The sequence below is a fragment of the Manis pentadactyla genome, chromosome 6 (genome assembly GCF_030020395.1).
Source record: "Manis pentadactyla isolate mManPen7 chromosome 6, mManPen7.hap1, whole genome shotgun sequence".
In the NCBI taxonomy this organism is placed as follows: Eukaryota; Metazoa; Chordata; class Mammalia; order Pholidota; family Manidae; genus Manis; species Manis pentadactyla.
This window is the reverse complement of record NC_080024.1, coordinates 107,027,551-107,044,163: the sequence shown is the minus strand read 5'-3', so window position 1 is coordinate 107,044,163 and position 16,613 is coordinate 107,027,551. Positions and strand designations below refer to the sequence as shown.

The 16,613-nt window shown below is 40.6% G+C and overlaps 1 protein-coding gene across 7 annotated transcripts in view; it reads right to left on the bottom strand.

The window, feature by feature from the left end:
- The window catches only part of SPIRE1 (spire type actin nucleation factor 1), a 347,295-nt gene that overhangs the window by 4,224 nt on the left and 326,458 nt on the right, over positions 1-16,613 (bottom strand). For 4 of the 7 annotated variants that reach the window (XM_036932696.2, XM_036932698.2, XM_036932700.2 and 1 more), the window contains one exon: positions 14,503-14,998. In XM_036932696.2, the coding sequence (XP_036788591.2) occupies positions 14,740-14,998 (259 nt within the window). In that variant the 3' untranslated portion in view covers positions 14,503-14,739. Of the gene's footprint in view, positions 1-14,502; positions 14,999-16,613 lie in introns of those variants that run through there. The other 3 variants (XM_036932697.2, XM_057504024.1, XR_005034076.2) reach the window with 3 other exon arrangements.

Here is a 16,613-nt window from a genome sequence, read left to right as displayed (position 1 = left end):
TTCAACAAATGGTGCTTGGACACATGGATATCCATATATAAGAGAATAAAGTTGGAGCATTTTCACACACCATATACAAGAACTAACTCAAAATAGATTAAAGACCTAAACAGAAAGATGAGAACTACTATAAAACTCTGAAGAAAACATAGGGGTAAATGTTCATGACCTTGGATTTGGCAATATATTCTTAGATATGACAATAAAAGCATGAACAACAAAAGAAATAAATTTAATTTTTCAAAATTAAAAACTTTTGTGCATCAAAGGATACTGTTAAGTAAAAAGATAAACTACAGAATGAGAGAAAAAATTGCAAATCATGTACCTGATAAGGGGATATTTTCCATTATAAAGAACTTCTAAAACTCAATAACAGAAAGATAACTATGTTTAAAAATGGGCAAAATATCTAAATATTTTTCTAAACAATATATACAAATGGCTAATAAGCATACAAAAAGATGCTCAACTTACTATTCCTTGGGGAAATGCAAATCAAACCCACAGGAAACCACTGGGGTGGCTATAATAAGCTAAATGGAAAAATAACAAACATTGGCAAAGATGGGGGAAATTGGAACCTTTGTTCATGCTGTCACAAAATGCAAAATGGTGACACCACTCTAGCCCTACTTATACCCAAAAGTATTGAAAACAAGTACTCAAATATTTGTACAGAATGATCACAGCAGGACTATTCATAATAGGCAAATGATGGAAATCACGCAAATCACCCAGATGGACTGCATGAGCAAAATGTGGTCTATGTATACACTGGAATATTATTCAGCAATACAAAGGAATGAAGTACTGATACATATGATATGGATAAATCTCTAAAACACTACACCATGTAAAAGAAGCCAGAAACAAAGACCACATACTAGGTGATTCCATTTATGGGCAATATCTATAATGGCTAAACCTAGACAGACAGAAAGCAGACTGCTTGCTCCCAAGGGGTGGGGGAGGGGCAAAAGGAGATCTATGGGGAGATTTCCTTTTGGTGTAATGAAAATATTTTGGAACCAGATAAGGTGGTGGTTGCAAAACATCATGAATTGTACTAAATAGCACTGAACTGTATACTTTAAAATGATTTGCTTAGGTGAATTTCATTTCAGTAAAAAAATTAAACATAGAGCTATAAATAAATACATATATACAGCTTAGGTCAGGTCAGCAAGGCATAAAAAAAATCATTGTGTTGGGAACCTAGTGGTCCCTTTGGTTCTTCTAATGATTTCTTTGATAATTTCCCCACATTTTCTCTCTTTTCTGGAAGCCCTTAGTCGCATGTTAAGATTCCTGGTCTATCTTGTGATTTTCTTGTATTTTCCCTCCTTTTTGTTCTACTTTCTGGGAGATATCCTGGACTAATTTATCTCCCAACCCTTTACTAATTTTTATTTTGGCAAATTGTATTTTTAATTTCTAACTCTTTCCTGTTTATTATGGCATCCCGCTCTTGCTTCACAGATGTAATGTCTTCCCTCCTCTCTGCAGAAGTAAATGCAAAGTGAATCTTGCTTCTGCATCCTGGGGTCTCCCTGTCTCCCTTTGCATTGGAGGCTTCCTCAGATTTCTATTAATACTGCCTACCCAATGCCGGCAAAAGTGCAGGAGAGAGCGAGGCCTGCAGGGAGTCACTGCTGGGTGTCACTAGGGTCTGTGCCTTTTTCTTTGGCACCCCTCCCCCAAAATTATCTTTTCTTCAGAGTAATTCAGTTTCTCCTGACAAGACTGCTCAATCTCTTTGGAGAGTGTGTGTGGGGGAGCACCCAAGGGTCTAAGAGCCCAGACTGTTAAATTACCCCTTCAGCCTATCCCCCGCTGCACCCTGCATGTCACCTCTCTCTGGACTTTCCCCAGACTTTGAAGGGCTCATATCTCCCCACCGCTCCGTCACTGCCCAGGCCTTGCTTTCCTTCTTGTGCTGGGCAGTGAGTTTGCTGATTCTGTGTAGTTCCTGAAGTTTGTGTTTCTGTTTTTTCCGTATAGTTTTGTAGACATTTCGGAGATAAGAGACAAAGGTCTTTTTCTGCCATCTTGAAATCAGAGTTCTGTTTGCTTTTATAAACAATACTAATTTAAGAAATACATAAATACAATCATGTTTATGGTTTTAAAAAGTAGTACAGGAGCCTCTACTGAAGAGTAAAGTCCTCCTCTTGAGCACAACAGTGCCTGGCCTCTGCCAGTTGACTCCTGATTTTTACAGAGGCTTCTAGACATGTTTTATGCATATGCAAGTATATGTACGGTTTTTTTCTTTTTTTAATTAAACACAGATGGAATCATACATTTTGTGTCTTTTTTTTCTACTTTTAAGTTACATTATCTTGAAAAGTTTCCTGTTGAGGATCAGCTATATAGCATGGAAGTCTTAATTCCTGGAGGATTTGAGGGCTTCTTGCAGGTAAGCCCTGGATTTGTAAAGGTGGCGCGTGTTGGGCAGAGCACCCCCACTCTGCACCCTGTACTGCACCCTCTGGCTTGGCATTTAATCCTAGACACTGTTTGAACTCTTTCTCCATTGACAACCTCTTGTTCCATTTGTAGGTAATTCTGTTCCACTCTAGGTAACTCTTTAACAAGTCATAGAGGTGATGGTCTAAAAATTGTCATGTAGGGAGTTCTGTTCTAGAGGGAAAGATGGAAATTTGTGATTTTGGAAATCATGTTTTTGAAGCAGGGATAAAAGTGTCAGAAAGAATAGAGTCTCTTGAATCTTCTACAATGGCTAGGGTGTGCAGAGGTTGCCAATGGTTTTGGAGGAAGATTGCAATTTTAGGGCAAGGACAGTTGTAAATGTCAGTTTTTGTACACTTCAAACTTTTGGTGGATTGAAGTCAAGTAAAAATAATCACATGCAGGTATGGTTCTTTTTAAATTCCCCTATGCTTTCCACTATAAATAAATAATTTTTTGGGGGTGGTCAGTCATTAAGAAAGAAGTAGTGATCATTTTCAAAATTTGTTTTGTGTAAAAAAAAAATTGTAACTTTCGTTTTAGCCTGGAAATGGATTCAGTATTTTTTTGTACAACTCTTCCTATTTGGAATTCACTGTATGTACAAAAGGAAATGTTGTATGATAAAATGTCATGAAGGTTGGGTGATGATAGGCATGTGAAATTTAACCTTGATTTCTAACTTGAGAATATATTCAGAAGTCCAGCTCTGATCATCTAGTATTGTTCCATTAGGAATGCATGTCAACACTGCTGCACTGGGGTTCAGCAGGGAGCTCCGGTACTTAGAGGGCAGCCTCATTTCTGGAGATGCTGTTGGGCAGGAGTTTAGAACCCAAGTATGCAGGGACCTGAGCAGAGGTCCTCATCTCACCTGTTTGGAGGTGGACACAGGCCCCTGTAGGTTCCTCAGTGATGCTCTCTTGGCAGAGTTGTGAGGCATTGGAATGGGTGATCAGCCGGCTTCACAGGGAGCTGGAGGGCTTCGTGGTCCTGGCCTGCACCAGGGTGTGAAGCAGCATTGACATGCAGACACAGAGGCCAAGCATTGCACATCTACAGGCATTGTCACCACCATGAGCTGTGCGGCCCCACGCACTTGCTCTGTACTTGGTTTGTCAGAAGGAGCATGCATGCCCGGAGACATGTAGGAAAGGGACTCTAGAAGCAGCGAGTTTGCTACACATCTTGGCCTACAGCTTATCTTTACATTTTTTTGGGGGTGGGGAAAGGTTTTTCCTTTACTAAACAAGAAGTGAAATCTTTGATACCCCTTCCCAGAAACCAAATTATCAGAGTGAAAAAGGAAATGGCTTTCTCACATTGTAACCTCCCAACATTCACTTAGAAGTTCCTTGTGGGTTTTGATCCCTAAGTTTGCTGTGATTATAGGCCATGGCTATTCTCCTTGGCTTCCTCAGAAAGAATGTGGTTTCAGAGGGCTTGAGAAGTGTTTCAAACACTAGAGAGCCTGATGTTGGCTTTCGGAGCTGCTAACACCACAGACTTGCGGCCGAGCCCCAGGGTCCTGCCAGCCCAGTCGTGGCCATAGATCAGGCTTGGAGATCAGGAGGGGCGAGCACTGACCCTTCCAACGAGGGCCGGGTAGCGGCCTACGCCCCGATGCTCTGGCCCAGACCTAATGGTAATGGAGTTTCATGTTCTACAAGTGTCACAGTTGTTCCACATGCACACTTTACCACTTTCATTATCTTCCCCTGACCACAGACCTTAATTTAGGAGATGGGTTTTTAATTACATGTATATAGCAAGTAACATAAAGTATTTCTATTTCAATTTTGTTTCTGAACATGAAATGAGATACATTTTTCCTTATTTATAACCAAACCAACTGGTTTGATTTTTAGAGAAATGAGTATTGGGAGAAACCAGTTATTTTGATAATGTCACATTACTTGCCTGAGGCTTTTATTGCCCAAGACATCAAATAATTCCAAAGTTCTGCTGCCTTTCTTTAGTTTCCAGCATTACATCCATTTAACTGTGGCCCTTGAGTTTGGTCGGAATAAAAGTTGAATACACTAGAAACTATGTCAGCTCTTCAGATAAAATCGGTTACTGGGATGGTGTTACAGAGAAACCCGGAGTCTTCCCTTGGAAGCTGGGCTTTCCAGAGCTGTGTGAGCCCACTGGGGTCTGGATGTTGGCCCCACCTCTACTTCATCATATGGTTCCACTACACGCAGGGCTGGAGCTCTCTGGAATCAGAGGCTTCCCTTTTTGTAGGAAAACTGTAGGTATTGAATGTTTTTTGAAGACACTTTTACCATCTGGCAATAGAACCAGCTATTAAGCCCGTGTTTGACCTGAGCCGTGGCTTTTTAGTTTCTAAAGAGTAGGTGACTGTTTGCCTCCAGCACACCCATCCTCCGAGGATGGGGTGGACATGCTTTGGTGGGAGCTAACTGCGGGGTTTCTCTGGTACGAGCTCTACTTTTTTCCTGAAAAGTCTTCCCTAGCAGATCTCCATCTCTGGCTGAGCTTTAGTGAATGCCCAATAGATTAAGAACAAATTTTTCACAAGTTCTGTTACAACTTCAGTATCCAAAGGAGAGGCAAGGCTGTTCCTGTGGCTTTGGTGGCTCAGGGGAGCACCTTTTGTGAGCCACTGTTAGACTGTAGGTATGCAGGGGTGAACCTGGGTACATCATGTGGCCTCTGAGCCTCAGTTTCCTCACCTGTGAAATGCGGACGCTGATACCTGCCTCCAAAGATTGAACCAGAGAGCAGATGTGAGGCTCTCAGTGTGGGCCTGGTGCCACTTGTTCCACAGTAGCTATTACTGCTGGGCTGCAGAGTCCCTTGGGGGGACCCCTGCGCAGGGCTGGAATTGGGAACACTGGCTGCATTAACAGAATCTATTTTTTTAGAGAGAGTATTTAAAAAAAATTTAATCATCACTAGTAAAAGTTGACTACCAATGATAAGAGACAAAATAATGAGTACTCAGTATTGACGTGGATTTCTAGCCTTGACTACTCAAGTTCTATGCTTGTGTTTCAGCTGTTAGAGGACAGTTTGCTCAGGGCAGAGCTTGGCAAACTAAAGCCTGTGAGCTAAGAATAGTGTTTTTGGTTTTAAAGGGTTATAAATAAAACCCTCACTCACAAGAGTATGTGATAGAGACCACATGAGGCCCACCAGACCTAAAATATTTACTGTCTGGCCCTTACTGCCCACCCCTTTCTTAGAGATTCCACTGCATCTCTCAGTCAACATAAGTAAAACTAAATTTGTTCCCTCCACCCAACTGCTTTTCTTTCCCCCATTTCTAATTCATGCTACTTCCATTTCCCAAATTCAAAACCTCAGTTATTTAAGACCTCTTCCTCCTGCTCTTTCTCTCTGTAGCTGTTAGGAAACCAAACATTCCTTTAACTGGCCTCGGATCGGTTCTTTGTCTTCTCATTGTCACTGTCCCCTTCTACTTTGAGTGCTCACCACCTGGGCTAGCCAGTTTCCAAGTCAGCCTCCAAGGGGGCTTTCTCCTGGTGACCAACGGGTTACTGCAGAATATCCCATCATGCTGTGCAACTTCCCAGGACAGGTCATAAAAGAACTTGAGCCTTGCTCCTTGCTTTCTTCTGCATCACTGCACTGGGGCCAGCCAGCCGCCATGTTGTGAGGACAGTGGAGAAGCCTGGCAGTGAGGTCCACGTGCCTAGGAGCTGTGTGAGTGAGCCATTTGGGAGCAGATCCTCTAGCCTTCATTCAGTGAAATGAAGCCTTCAACTAACTCCAGCTCCACGTGATACCCTGACTGCAACCTCATGAGAGCAGCCAGGCCTGAAACACCCAGCTAAAGCTGCCCCTGACTTTCTGACCCATAGAAACTTGTGAGATAATATTTACTTAACATGTCAAGCCACAATGTTATGGAGTAACTTGTTGCACAGCAACAGATAAATAATACTTCAACTTGAACTGAATTTGTACAGTCACCTCCTAACTGGTCTCCCTTCCATTCTGTTCCACTTCTTGTTGTCAAATTACTCCAAAATAATCTTGTTATAACTTGATTAAAAAGCTAGAGAGGTTTCTCATTCCTTTTTTGGAAAAAGTCAACACCAAGGCCTAGGCAGTGGAATTATTCTGATGCAGGTGGGCTTCAAGTTACACTTTGAGAAATACTGGGTTCTTTCTTTCCTCTAAGCCCACTTTAAAATCTGCTTCCATGAAAGCCATCCCTGACTGACACTAGCTCACAGTTTACTATACATTCCTAGAGTTTATATTGCACTGGACAATTTTTTAAAACTATTCACCTATGTATCGGACCAGTTTAAAGTTCCCCAGGAGCCAAGGTCAGATGTTCTACTTTGCATCACAGTTCTGGGCATTAAGTGCTTTGGTGACTCTGGATTTAGAAGATAGGAAGAGCAGCTGGAAATGCAGCAAGGTTACAAGCACACCTTTGGAACTGGAGCTCTGCTACGCTAGTGGTGTGACCCTGTGCAAATGACAACCTTGCCATTCCTGTTTCCCACCTGGAAAAGAAGGTATTAATAGTATGTACTTCACAGTTGGTATTGAAGGAGATAATGGGGCTGATAACAAGCAAGTGTTCAAAAACTGGTAGCTATTATTTACTGAAAATCAGCAACATATTCTTAAAATTATATACTAAAAGTAACACACAGCAGAGTATCCAACACCATAAAGCTTATTTTTGCTTTTATTATTCTTAGCCAAACTGTTTTATGACAAATGTGAAATAGCTTAATATTTTTATTTCAGTCCAGTTGGCCCATAAATTTTAATCAAAATGTTACAATTGCTAGTAGGAGTTAACTACCATACTATAAAAGAGGCAAGTATAAAAGGTTGAGTACCAACTCAGTACTGATAAATGAATCCTTTGCATTTATATAGCAGTTTTAATTATAAGCCTCGAGGGTCTTTGTACTTCTGTGTATCAACTGTTAATGGAAAAAAGCTGCGTCAGGGAGGCAGGGCTGTACCCGGTGACTCCACCCAGGAGCTCTAGAAGCAGAGACACCAGAGAGGAAGGTGTGATGAGTGGTGCTTACAAGAGTATGGCAGGAAACCCAGACTGGCAAGTAGGGTTTCTACAAACTCCAGTATAAATAAATAATGAATGGCATGAGCTGCTGACTGAAGCTTCTCCATTCTCATTAGCTACTTAGGGCCACAGTGATTTGTTCACTTAGAGGAAAGACACAGGTGCTGTACATGGCATTTATCTGTTAATGAGCAGATAACTCACTTTGATTGTTTTGAAGACATCTTGATGGTTCCATCTTTGTATTTCTCATTTCCATATTGAACTTGCTCGCTTGTTCACTAATTCACTCCACAAACATTTATTGAGCACTTGTTGCATGCCAGGTTATTTTTTTCAGAAATTGGGGATATGGAAGTGAAGAAATCTGATGAAGATCCTTGCCTTCATGAAACACTGTAGTAGGCTGTCAGATATTAAGTGCATGGAGAAAAAGAAGGTACAGAAGAGAGTAGGGAGGAGTAGGAAGGGCTGCTGAGAGACATGTGGGCTAAGAGGCTATTTAAGGGAAGGGAGAGTAGGCACATTCTGTGGAGCTACAGGAGACACAACCAGGGAGTAAACAATGGGAGTAAACTACATGAGGGCTGAACTTCCAAATGGTTAAACCTGTTCAAAGACAGAATTTCATAGAAAATAAGTCTGCTTGGTCCAGGACATGTTTAAACAAAGCCAAGAGCTTGCCATTGGAGAGGGTAGATGGAATGTCTTCTTGGATTACTTTCAGCTCTGAAAGTCGATAGTAGAGATCAAACTTGGTAGGGAAGACAGCCAGACAGTGATGGGGTCTACAGTACAGAGGGCCAAAAAATATGCTTCCTGGCTGGGGATCCATTACTGCTCCGGAAGGTGTATGTATTGGGGACTCCCTGTGACCATGGTAACTGATTCTTAGAACAAGCTGGATAAGATTTGTCTGTTCTCTTGTTTCCTTTTAATGCAGAAGATAAGTCTGTTATATGTAGTTGCCCCTACAGCTACTTGCTTATATTTATATCTCCAACAGGAATACACATCATACCTGTGAACAAAGACTTACCCAGACATGGCCTTTCCATCATGCAGGGTTGGGAGATGAATCACCAGTAACTGAATGTTGCTGATGCAAAACAGCTGGTGCAAAGGTGTTGGTTGTTTTTTGTCTATTTTTTAGCATATGTCAACTCATGTTTCTGAAATTTTCTTTTTAATTTTGGGAGATGATCTCAGGGTCTTTTATTGAGGTATAACTGACATATAACAAGAACTCAGACTCTTTGCAGCAATCACTAACACTGAATTTTTGCCTTTGCCTAACCCAGTTTCAAACAAATGCAGCATTTTTGGATAGTTTGTGCTCATGTAATATATATAATCAAGTTATCATCAACACAGAGAAATATTGCCCAGAAAGTATCAGTCATTTCACACTTCACTTTGGTAAAAGAGTTGGCTTGGTTGCACAAAGGTTTTTTTCAATTTCTTACTATGGTTGGCTAGGTTTTCAATTATTTACTGGTCAGTACCTATGTAGCATTTGTTTGGGTTGATCCAGTGTGTTGAATTCCACTTCTGGTTAAAAAGAACCTTAGCTACCACCTCATCCAACACTCTTGCTTAAAAATACAAGAAACTGAAATATAGAAATGTTAAGGAACATTCCCAATGTTAGACAGCCATTTTGCTGCCAAGCTCAGGCATAGTTAGAACCACTTTAGATACTTGAAACCAGGTACTGCTGAAAGAATCTGCTTTGCTAATTACAGACTAGTTCTTGTTCAGTTATCAAGATGAAAGCTCCTAGGTCCTGAAAAATTATTTTTGCTAGTGAGTACCATTGTAGAATAGAGAGAGGTCCAGTTCTTAGTATGAAGGAGGTGCATCTACTATTGGCCACAACAGGAGTCACTTGGAGGTGGGAGTGTCTAGCCAGTTATACCCATTGTGCTTAGTTCAAGCTTATATTCTGTGAATCTGACTCTTGAAATGACCTTGAGATTGTGGTAGGATGACTTGAGGCACTTTTATCTCAAGTCATGTTCCCTTCCTTGGCAGGCAAGCTGAAATCTTGGGCTGCTTTTCTCTAAGACATTTAGATCTAGGTGTCTAAGATCAAAGTTCCTTCCTTTTAAAGGAATCTACTCTATTTTCTGTTTACGCATTAGGCTCTACACTGCAACAGCTACATTGTTCAGATTTACCTGTGCAGAATCTTGCTGTTCCTTCTTTCTCTTTCTCTCACGTGCTTTCCTACGGCTTCTACATATTTGCTCAGGAACTTGACATTCAGGTTAGCTCTACAGAAATCCTCAATTCATCTTAGGCATTTCTACTCTTCTAAACACTGGTGCCCATGGGAAGAGTTGGGATGTGATATCCTCTGCTGTGTCACTCTCGGGAAAAAGACCAGGGGGAAGGTAGGCCAGGAACCAACATAATTTATGCAGAAAAAAAGGAACACCGAAGCAAAGAAGAATATACAGAAGGGCAAACTTCAAGTGAACATTCCTGCTCAAGGGTGTTCCTTCTCGTGAGCCACACCCAAGGAGAGAGAGTTCCAGCTTTTCTACAATTCACAGATGATCAGATACATTAGAGCAGCATTCCTACTGCAGGACAGGGTGGCAAAAGAAATCTGAGTGCTGATTTCTGTCCAACATGGCATAGGTTTAAACGTTCAGATGATTCTTCAGCCACAGACATAAGGAACCTTTTTTTTTTCTTAAATAAGGAACTTTTTAATGCCCACTTTTCAGAGCTGTGTCCTGATAGTTCTGAAGACCTTTTATCTCCACTACTTCAATAATATTTGAGTGGCTCTGACTTTGCCACCAGCATCAAAATCCAACAGCAGACAGCTCCAGAATTTTGCTGCACAGTGAGATCTATTCTAAATAAATTATACATCATATACATTTTAATGGAATGTGCCAGAATAATTGTGCCAATTCAGTCTGCCAGGTAATTGGCACCTGAATGTTCACTTAGTATAGGCAGTTATATATTAAGTAGTTCTTAGTTCATAACTTTTTTGGGTGGGCAAAAGAGGATGTTTCTAGACATGAACCTTTGGCTGACATGAAAGAAGAAACATACCCTTTATGAGAATTATAATGAATATCTGTGTGTGTACACCCACACATTCTGCAGAGAGAGCAGAACTGGAGTCTTTAAACACAGCACATGCCTAATCAAGCCCTTTCCTAAAAAGAGATCTCTTTATAAAATTCTAGGCTATGATGATTTACAACTGTGTATCATTTTCTCCACTGGGAAGGAAAAAGAAAGATACAGTTAAATAAGGGGTACCCAAAGCTTTCCTCTTTACGGTATCCAAATTTTCTGTGTCTCTGTAGTTCAGGAGGCACAAGGCGCTCTGACATGGACTGAGCAAGTCAGTGAACATTTGCACTATGAGTTAAGACACACACAAAAATGTCTTGTTATACACTATCACAGAGAAACTTCAGTGGAAGGGGATCCTGAACTATGTCTGGCAAATATGGGAACAGCCTGTATAAATGAATTAATACCAAACTCTGTAGCATGTAATATTTAAGATCTATAAACATATTAAATGGTATTTCTTAATGATACTCTCTTAAATGATACTCTGTGTAGTTAACATAAGATCATAGGAATTTTCCTAATAAGTTCATTCTGGGTTTAATCTTCCTAATTTTTTCTCAAGCAATTTAAGTGCTACAATAAGAAATTTGCCTTATCATGGGATACCTCAGGAATTCTATTTAGAAAAAAAAGTATAAAACTTTTCTTTCTATACATAATTTATCTCCATATATGATGTGACTTCTTATATAATAAAATGTCATATACTACTTAGAGAAATTTAACTTTCTACCCTGTTGAGGTAAAAAAGGAGTCATGGTGGCTTCATTTTTATTTATTTTTCCAGTGTGGTCTGTTATATTGTATTTCTCAAACAGACTATAACCTGCTGCTGATAAAAGTAAACTACCTTCTGAACTTAGGTGGTTCCTGACAGCTAGTTACCAAAAGACATCACGATTTTACAACAGGAACTCAACACAAAGGTATGATGGAAAGCCATTTTATTTTTCCCTAGATAAATTTAAAATAAAATACTGTAATGGAAAACATTTAGTACCATCATGTCACCCTGAATGCCAGCAATAGCTTGGCTTTTATGCACACAAAAGCCAGGTCAAAGTCTAGTTAGTGTACACATTTATCCATGGCCTGTCAACAGTTTTGCATGTACAAAATTTTCTGCTATGTTGCTTTAGCAAATAGCAACATAATTTAAAACTTTCATGTCTCCTATGTGAAACCCAAAATCCAGTCCCATACTTACTAATACAGTTAGAAAAGTAAAAGCCTTTAAAAATTCATGGTATGAGTTCACGGTGGCTGATCACATAATTTCTTCAAATGTAAGAAGATCACTTTTAAAATTCCTACATAAAAACCTTCTGGTTTAATTTGAAAGGCTTAAGACTTAAAATCTAGTAAGAGTGCTAAATCAATGTACATATCAATTATTTAATTCTTTCTTGCCTTGGGAGAGCTAATTCCCACTGCCCAATAAATGAATGCCCTTCAAATATTAATAAATATATTACAGTATTTACAGGCATTCTTACCAATTCTGACATTGATAGGAAGTTATCCTGTGGGAAAAGAAACACAGATCTCCCACAGGGCGAGTTCATGAGGTCTGGGACAAAAGGAGCAGGTGCCGGGGTCTGGAGGGAGTTAGGGGAGCGGGCATGCGAGCAGGGAGGGCTGCTGAGCTGTACACACGAGCTCTAAGACACTTTGGGCTCCAACTGAGACCAACTGGCCAACAACATTTTTGTTGTTGGATCAGAAGTAAATGCTGAATAGCCAGAAACAAGGACAAAGAAGAATACTGTGAAGGTATGTTATTTCAGTGGTTAAAAAGAGGAAAATGGGCCAAAGATTTGTAGGCCAAGTAGGCCAAGGATTGTAAAACCACACGCCATAGGCTATTAGTGAATTGTCCCTGGAAATTACCTAATTTACTTGAGATGTTGGATACATGTTATGGATAAGGGAGGGTTAAATCCAAGAAATTGTTTTGGCAACAAAAAGTGGTGGTAATTTGATTTCTATAATTGTAACTGTGTGATGGTCCCTTTTCTTATACTTGTCTGCAAATTGTCTCATGTAGACTTGCCATCCACTTGACCTCTTTAATGAACTTGGCAAACTTCCTTAATGCTACTGAAGGATTAACACCTCTGGTAAGAGGTGATCATAATGCCCAAATCCATCTTTATAGTATCATAAACCTGAAGAAGTGAAGTTAAAGATTGAGACATGCTAGACATTTGCTTGTGAATGTGGATGAAATTTCTCTTTTTGGGGGGTTAATTTCTTATGTTTTAATAACAGCAAACTAGTCGTTATTTTAAAAAGCACACTATCCTAGGTCATGTCTATATACATATGTACCATTCCTTCTCCCTTGTGCCCTTCTGGGTAGTGGTTTAGAGGTTCAAGATTGGGGCTTTCAAAGGTGTGGCTCCCACCAAATCATCTGGGTTAGAGAGTTTTAATCATCCCTTGGAAATTATACAAATGAATTCACCCAATATCATGTCAAACCTCTTAAATAAGAGTCTTTAAAATAATTTAAACATTTGTATAACCAATAAGGGTTCTCAGGTGGCCCACTTTTACATGCAAATACAGATAAACTGTTAACATGCATTATCTTAATCAAGTGGTAAAGTTTATTTCATAAGTAATTTTAAGCCGTTTACTAAATTATAAATTTCAATCCATTAAAAACTACTACCAGAGCAGTTTTGAGGTATTAATGTTATTACATTTTGATGTGGTATGAAATGCCACTACCATGCCTTTTATTAAACAGTGGTATTGTAGTGTTGACTACAGATATGTCCTACAGCTTTTAGGAAACTATTGTGCATGTGTATTAATTGATTTTTCCAAACATTAATGGCAATTTGGTTGATTAGTCATTTCTAAGTATACAAAAGTAATAAAGTATAGCCCATGGTATGGGCCAAACAAGCTGAGATGCTTCAGGTATACAATGCCACCCTCCAACCTACTGTTCTTCAAAAGCCACCCTACTCACATGAGTCATTCACAAGGAAAACTTGTGCAAAAAGCATCCAAAAAGCCCATCAGATTAATTTTCTTCTTATTTTAAAAGAACTAGAGAATGTTTCCTCTTTTAAAACTCATTTATAAAAATAAATTTCAGTTTGAGATCTAAGGTACCAAATTGTGGCTTAATTTAGTTGTGATGGCAAGACCATAAAGTTATGAAAAATGTACTGAAAATGTATGAGCTCAAGCTCATCTCCCACAGTGTGGCCAACAGCTGGTCCCCCATGTTGTCACAACCCCCTCCTTGTTAATCAAAATACACTCAACTTCTTAACAAACTTTGGCCTATCTTTGTCCCGAAACTCCCACAAAACTTTAATTCTTAGACCTCCATTATAAAACTACAAGTAACCATAACACATTCAAAATAGGGAATGAAAACCTGTCCTGCTCAGGAGACACTGATCCATTGCACTGGGGCAAAGATAGCAGCTCAGAGGAAATGGCCACCCACTTGGCTGGCTGTATAGCTTATTCAGATGTTTTGCACTAGAATGTAGGCATAAAGTCCCTCTTGTAGTTTTCATCTCAGAGCAACAGTAATTTAAAATCAGTGTGGTAGTATGAGAAAATCCTTTTAGGTTTTGTGCTGTGAGATGATGACAAACACCTGGCCCCAAATCAAGGTATCTGGCGTGTGGCTAGGCTCTGGATCACTATATACATTACAGGGACACTGTCAGGTGGAAGTGCCAATATGACTTACTGCTTACAACTGTGCTAACATCAACACCTTTGTTAGGCTGATTCTCACATGAGAAGCTTTTGCCTTAGTCAGAAAATTATTTGGGAAACAGTAAGGAACTGAGCTAAGGACAAAGTTTCTGGCCTCCATATACCACACACACACAAAAGCCAAGTTTCAAACTATTGTTCTCTCTCAGTGTAAATAAGCAATTGGCTGACCTGTCACATATCACCAATTGGTACGAACACAGCATTCAGTCTATGGAACAATGCAATGCAGCAAAAACCTGATCTAATGCAAATTCAAGCCTCTTAACTAACACCACAGCCAGGAAAGACAGTCCAGCTCAGTGTTCTCCCGTGCTAATGCTAACTCTGAACACAAAAACAACTGAAAGGCACGGGGCTCATATTTCATTGATAGTCCTCTCCGAAGGGCAGTATTCCGAGGGGCCTGGAGAGGACATATAGAAAGACTGTGTTTTCCTTTTTAATCGGGCTCTCTTGTTGGCCAACAACAGGCTGTGCTGGCTTGAACTGATGATTTCTGAAATAAACTTTTTGCAGTCCACACACACCTCCATAGTACTCCAGTCCTCCATTAACTCTTTTGGAAGTTGTAGTTCTTCACTGGATTTGTCCACAGACTTAGATTTTGAGGAGAACCTGGAAAAAAACAAAACATTTAAAACATCTAGTATTACTTACAGTTCTACTGTAATACTAAGAAAATACATGCAAAAAATGTAACTTGTTAAAGCATTATGGAATGGGTGAGTCATTTAGTCATATCATGCTCTTCCAAAGAAGAATTTCTAATTGGAAACAAGGTTCAAAAAAAAAAGACACAAGGATTCAGATGGCGGCATGAGAGGTGAGACAGAGAATTCCTCCCAAAACCACATACAGCATGAAAATATAGTTAATACAACTGGGCCTAAAACAGCAACAGGAAAGAAGGCTGCACCAGACTGCATACAGACCTCATGAACACAGCAGACCTCACGAAACAGGTTAAGTACGAAAGCCTTGATCCAGTGGGACCTGAGCCCTTCCCCCACCCCAGCTCACCGGGAGGAGGAAGAGGAAACGGAGTGGGGAGAGGGTGGAAGCTTGGGACTGCTGAACACCCAGCCCTGGAGATCTGCTTTGGAGCACAAACCTACATTGTGTGGTGCTCTGGAGGTTGCTGGGGTTGGGGTGCTGGGATAGGTGGAGTGCCTAAAAGACTGAGATTCTGGCTGTTTGTGGAGGATAGGGATCTACATCCAGCCGCTTTGGGACAAAGGAAAGGCAGGCGGTCTGAGAGGCTTCCTAGCACCGAGAGGGCTGCTGAAGGGCTGGGGTTTTCATGGAGCTTGCTGCATGGGAGAAGGGATAGGTGGACAAGGTTGTCTGGGCACACTCTGCTCAGCAGGTTGAGAATTTTGAGGAGCTTCAGGCAGCCCATCCCCCTGGCTGCCTACTCAGCTCCGAGGCCCTCCACTGTGACACACAGCCTGCTGCACTTTCCTACTGGCCTGCCAGCACCTGCTCGCAAACAGGCAGTCACAGCACAGGCATCAGGCCAGCCAGAGGGGGTCCCTGCCTACAACAGCTAGAGACGCCAAGCACAGAGGCTTACACCTGTGTGCTCAGCCCACTGGCTCTGATACTGGAGACAGGCACTACAGCTGAGAATCAGGAAACAGCTCTTTCCTGCCCCCAGACACCAGCGCCGCTCCCCTACGACCCCCAACCTCACTCTAGGGGCTGAGCAGCTCCAGAGACTGGAGCTTCTGGGCACCAGAGGACACCACATAGAATTATGAATTGTCAAAGAAACCTGGTTCAGACCAAAATATCACAAACCCCAGAAAAAGGACCACATGGAACTGAAAACACCAATCTTCCTGAAAGAGAGTTTAAAATAAAAATCATAAACATGCTCATGGAGGTACAGAAACATATTCAAGAACTCAGGGATGAATTTAAGATGGAGATTCAATCATTAAGAAATTCCATATCTGAAATGAGACATACAATGGAGGGATTTAAAAGCAGACTAGATGTAGTAGAAGAGATGGTAAGTGGGACAGAAATTAGAGAAGAGGAATACAAAGAAGCTGGGGCACAGAGAGAAAAAAGGATCTCTAAGAATGAAAGAATATTGAGAGAACTGTGTGACCAATCCAAACGGAAAAATATCCGCATTATAGGGGTACCAGAAGAAGAAGAGAGAGAAAAAGGGATAGAAAGTGTTATTGAAGAGGTAATTACTGAAAACTTCCCCAATATGGGG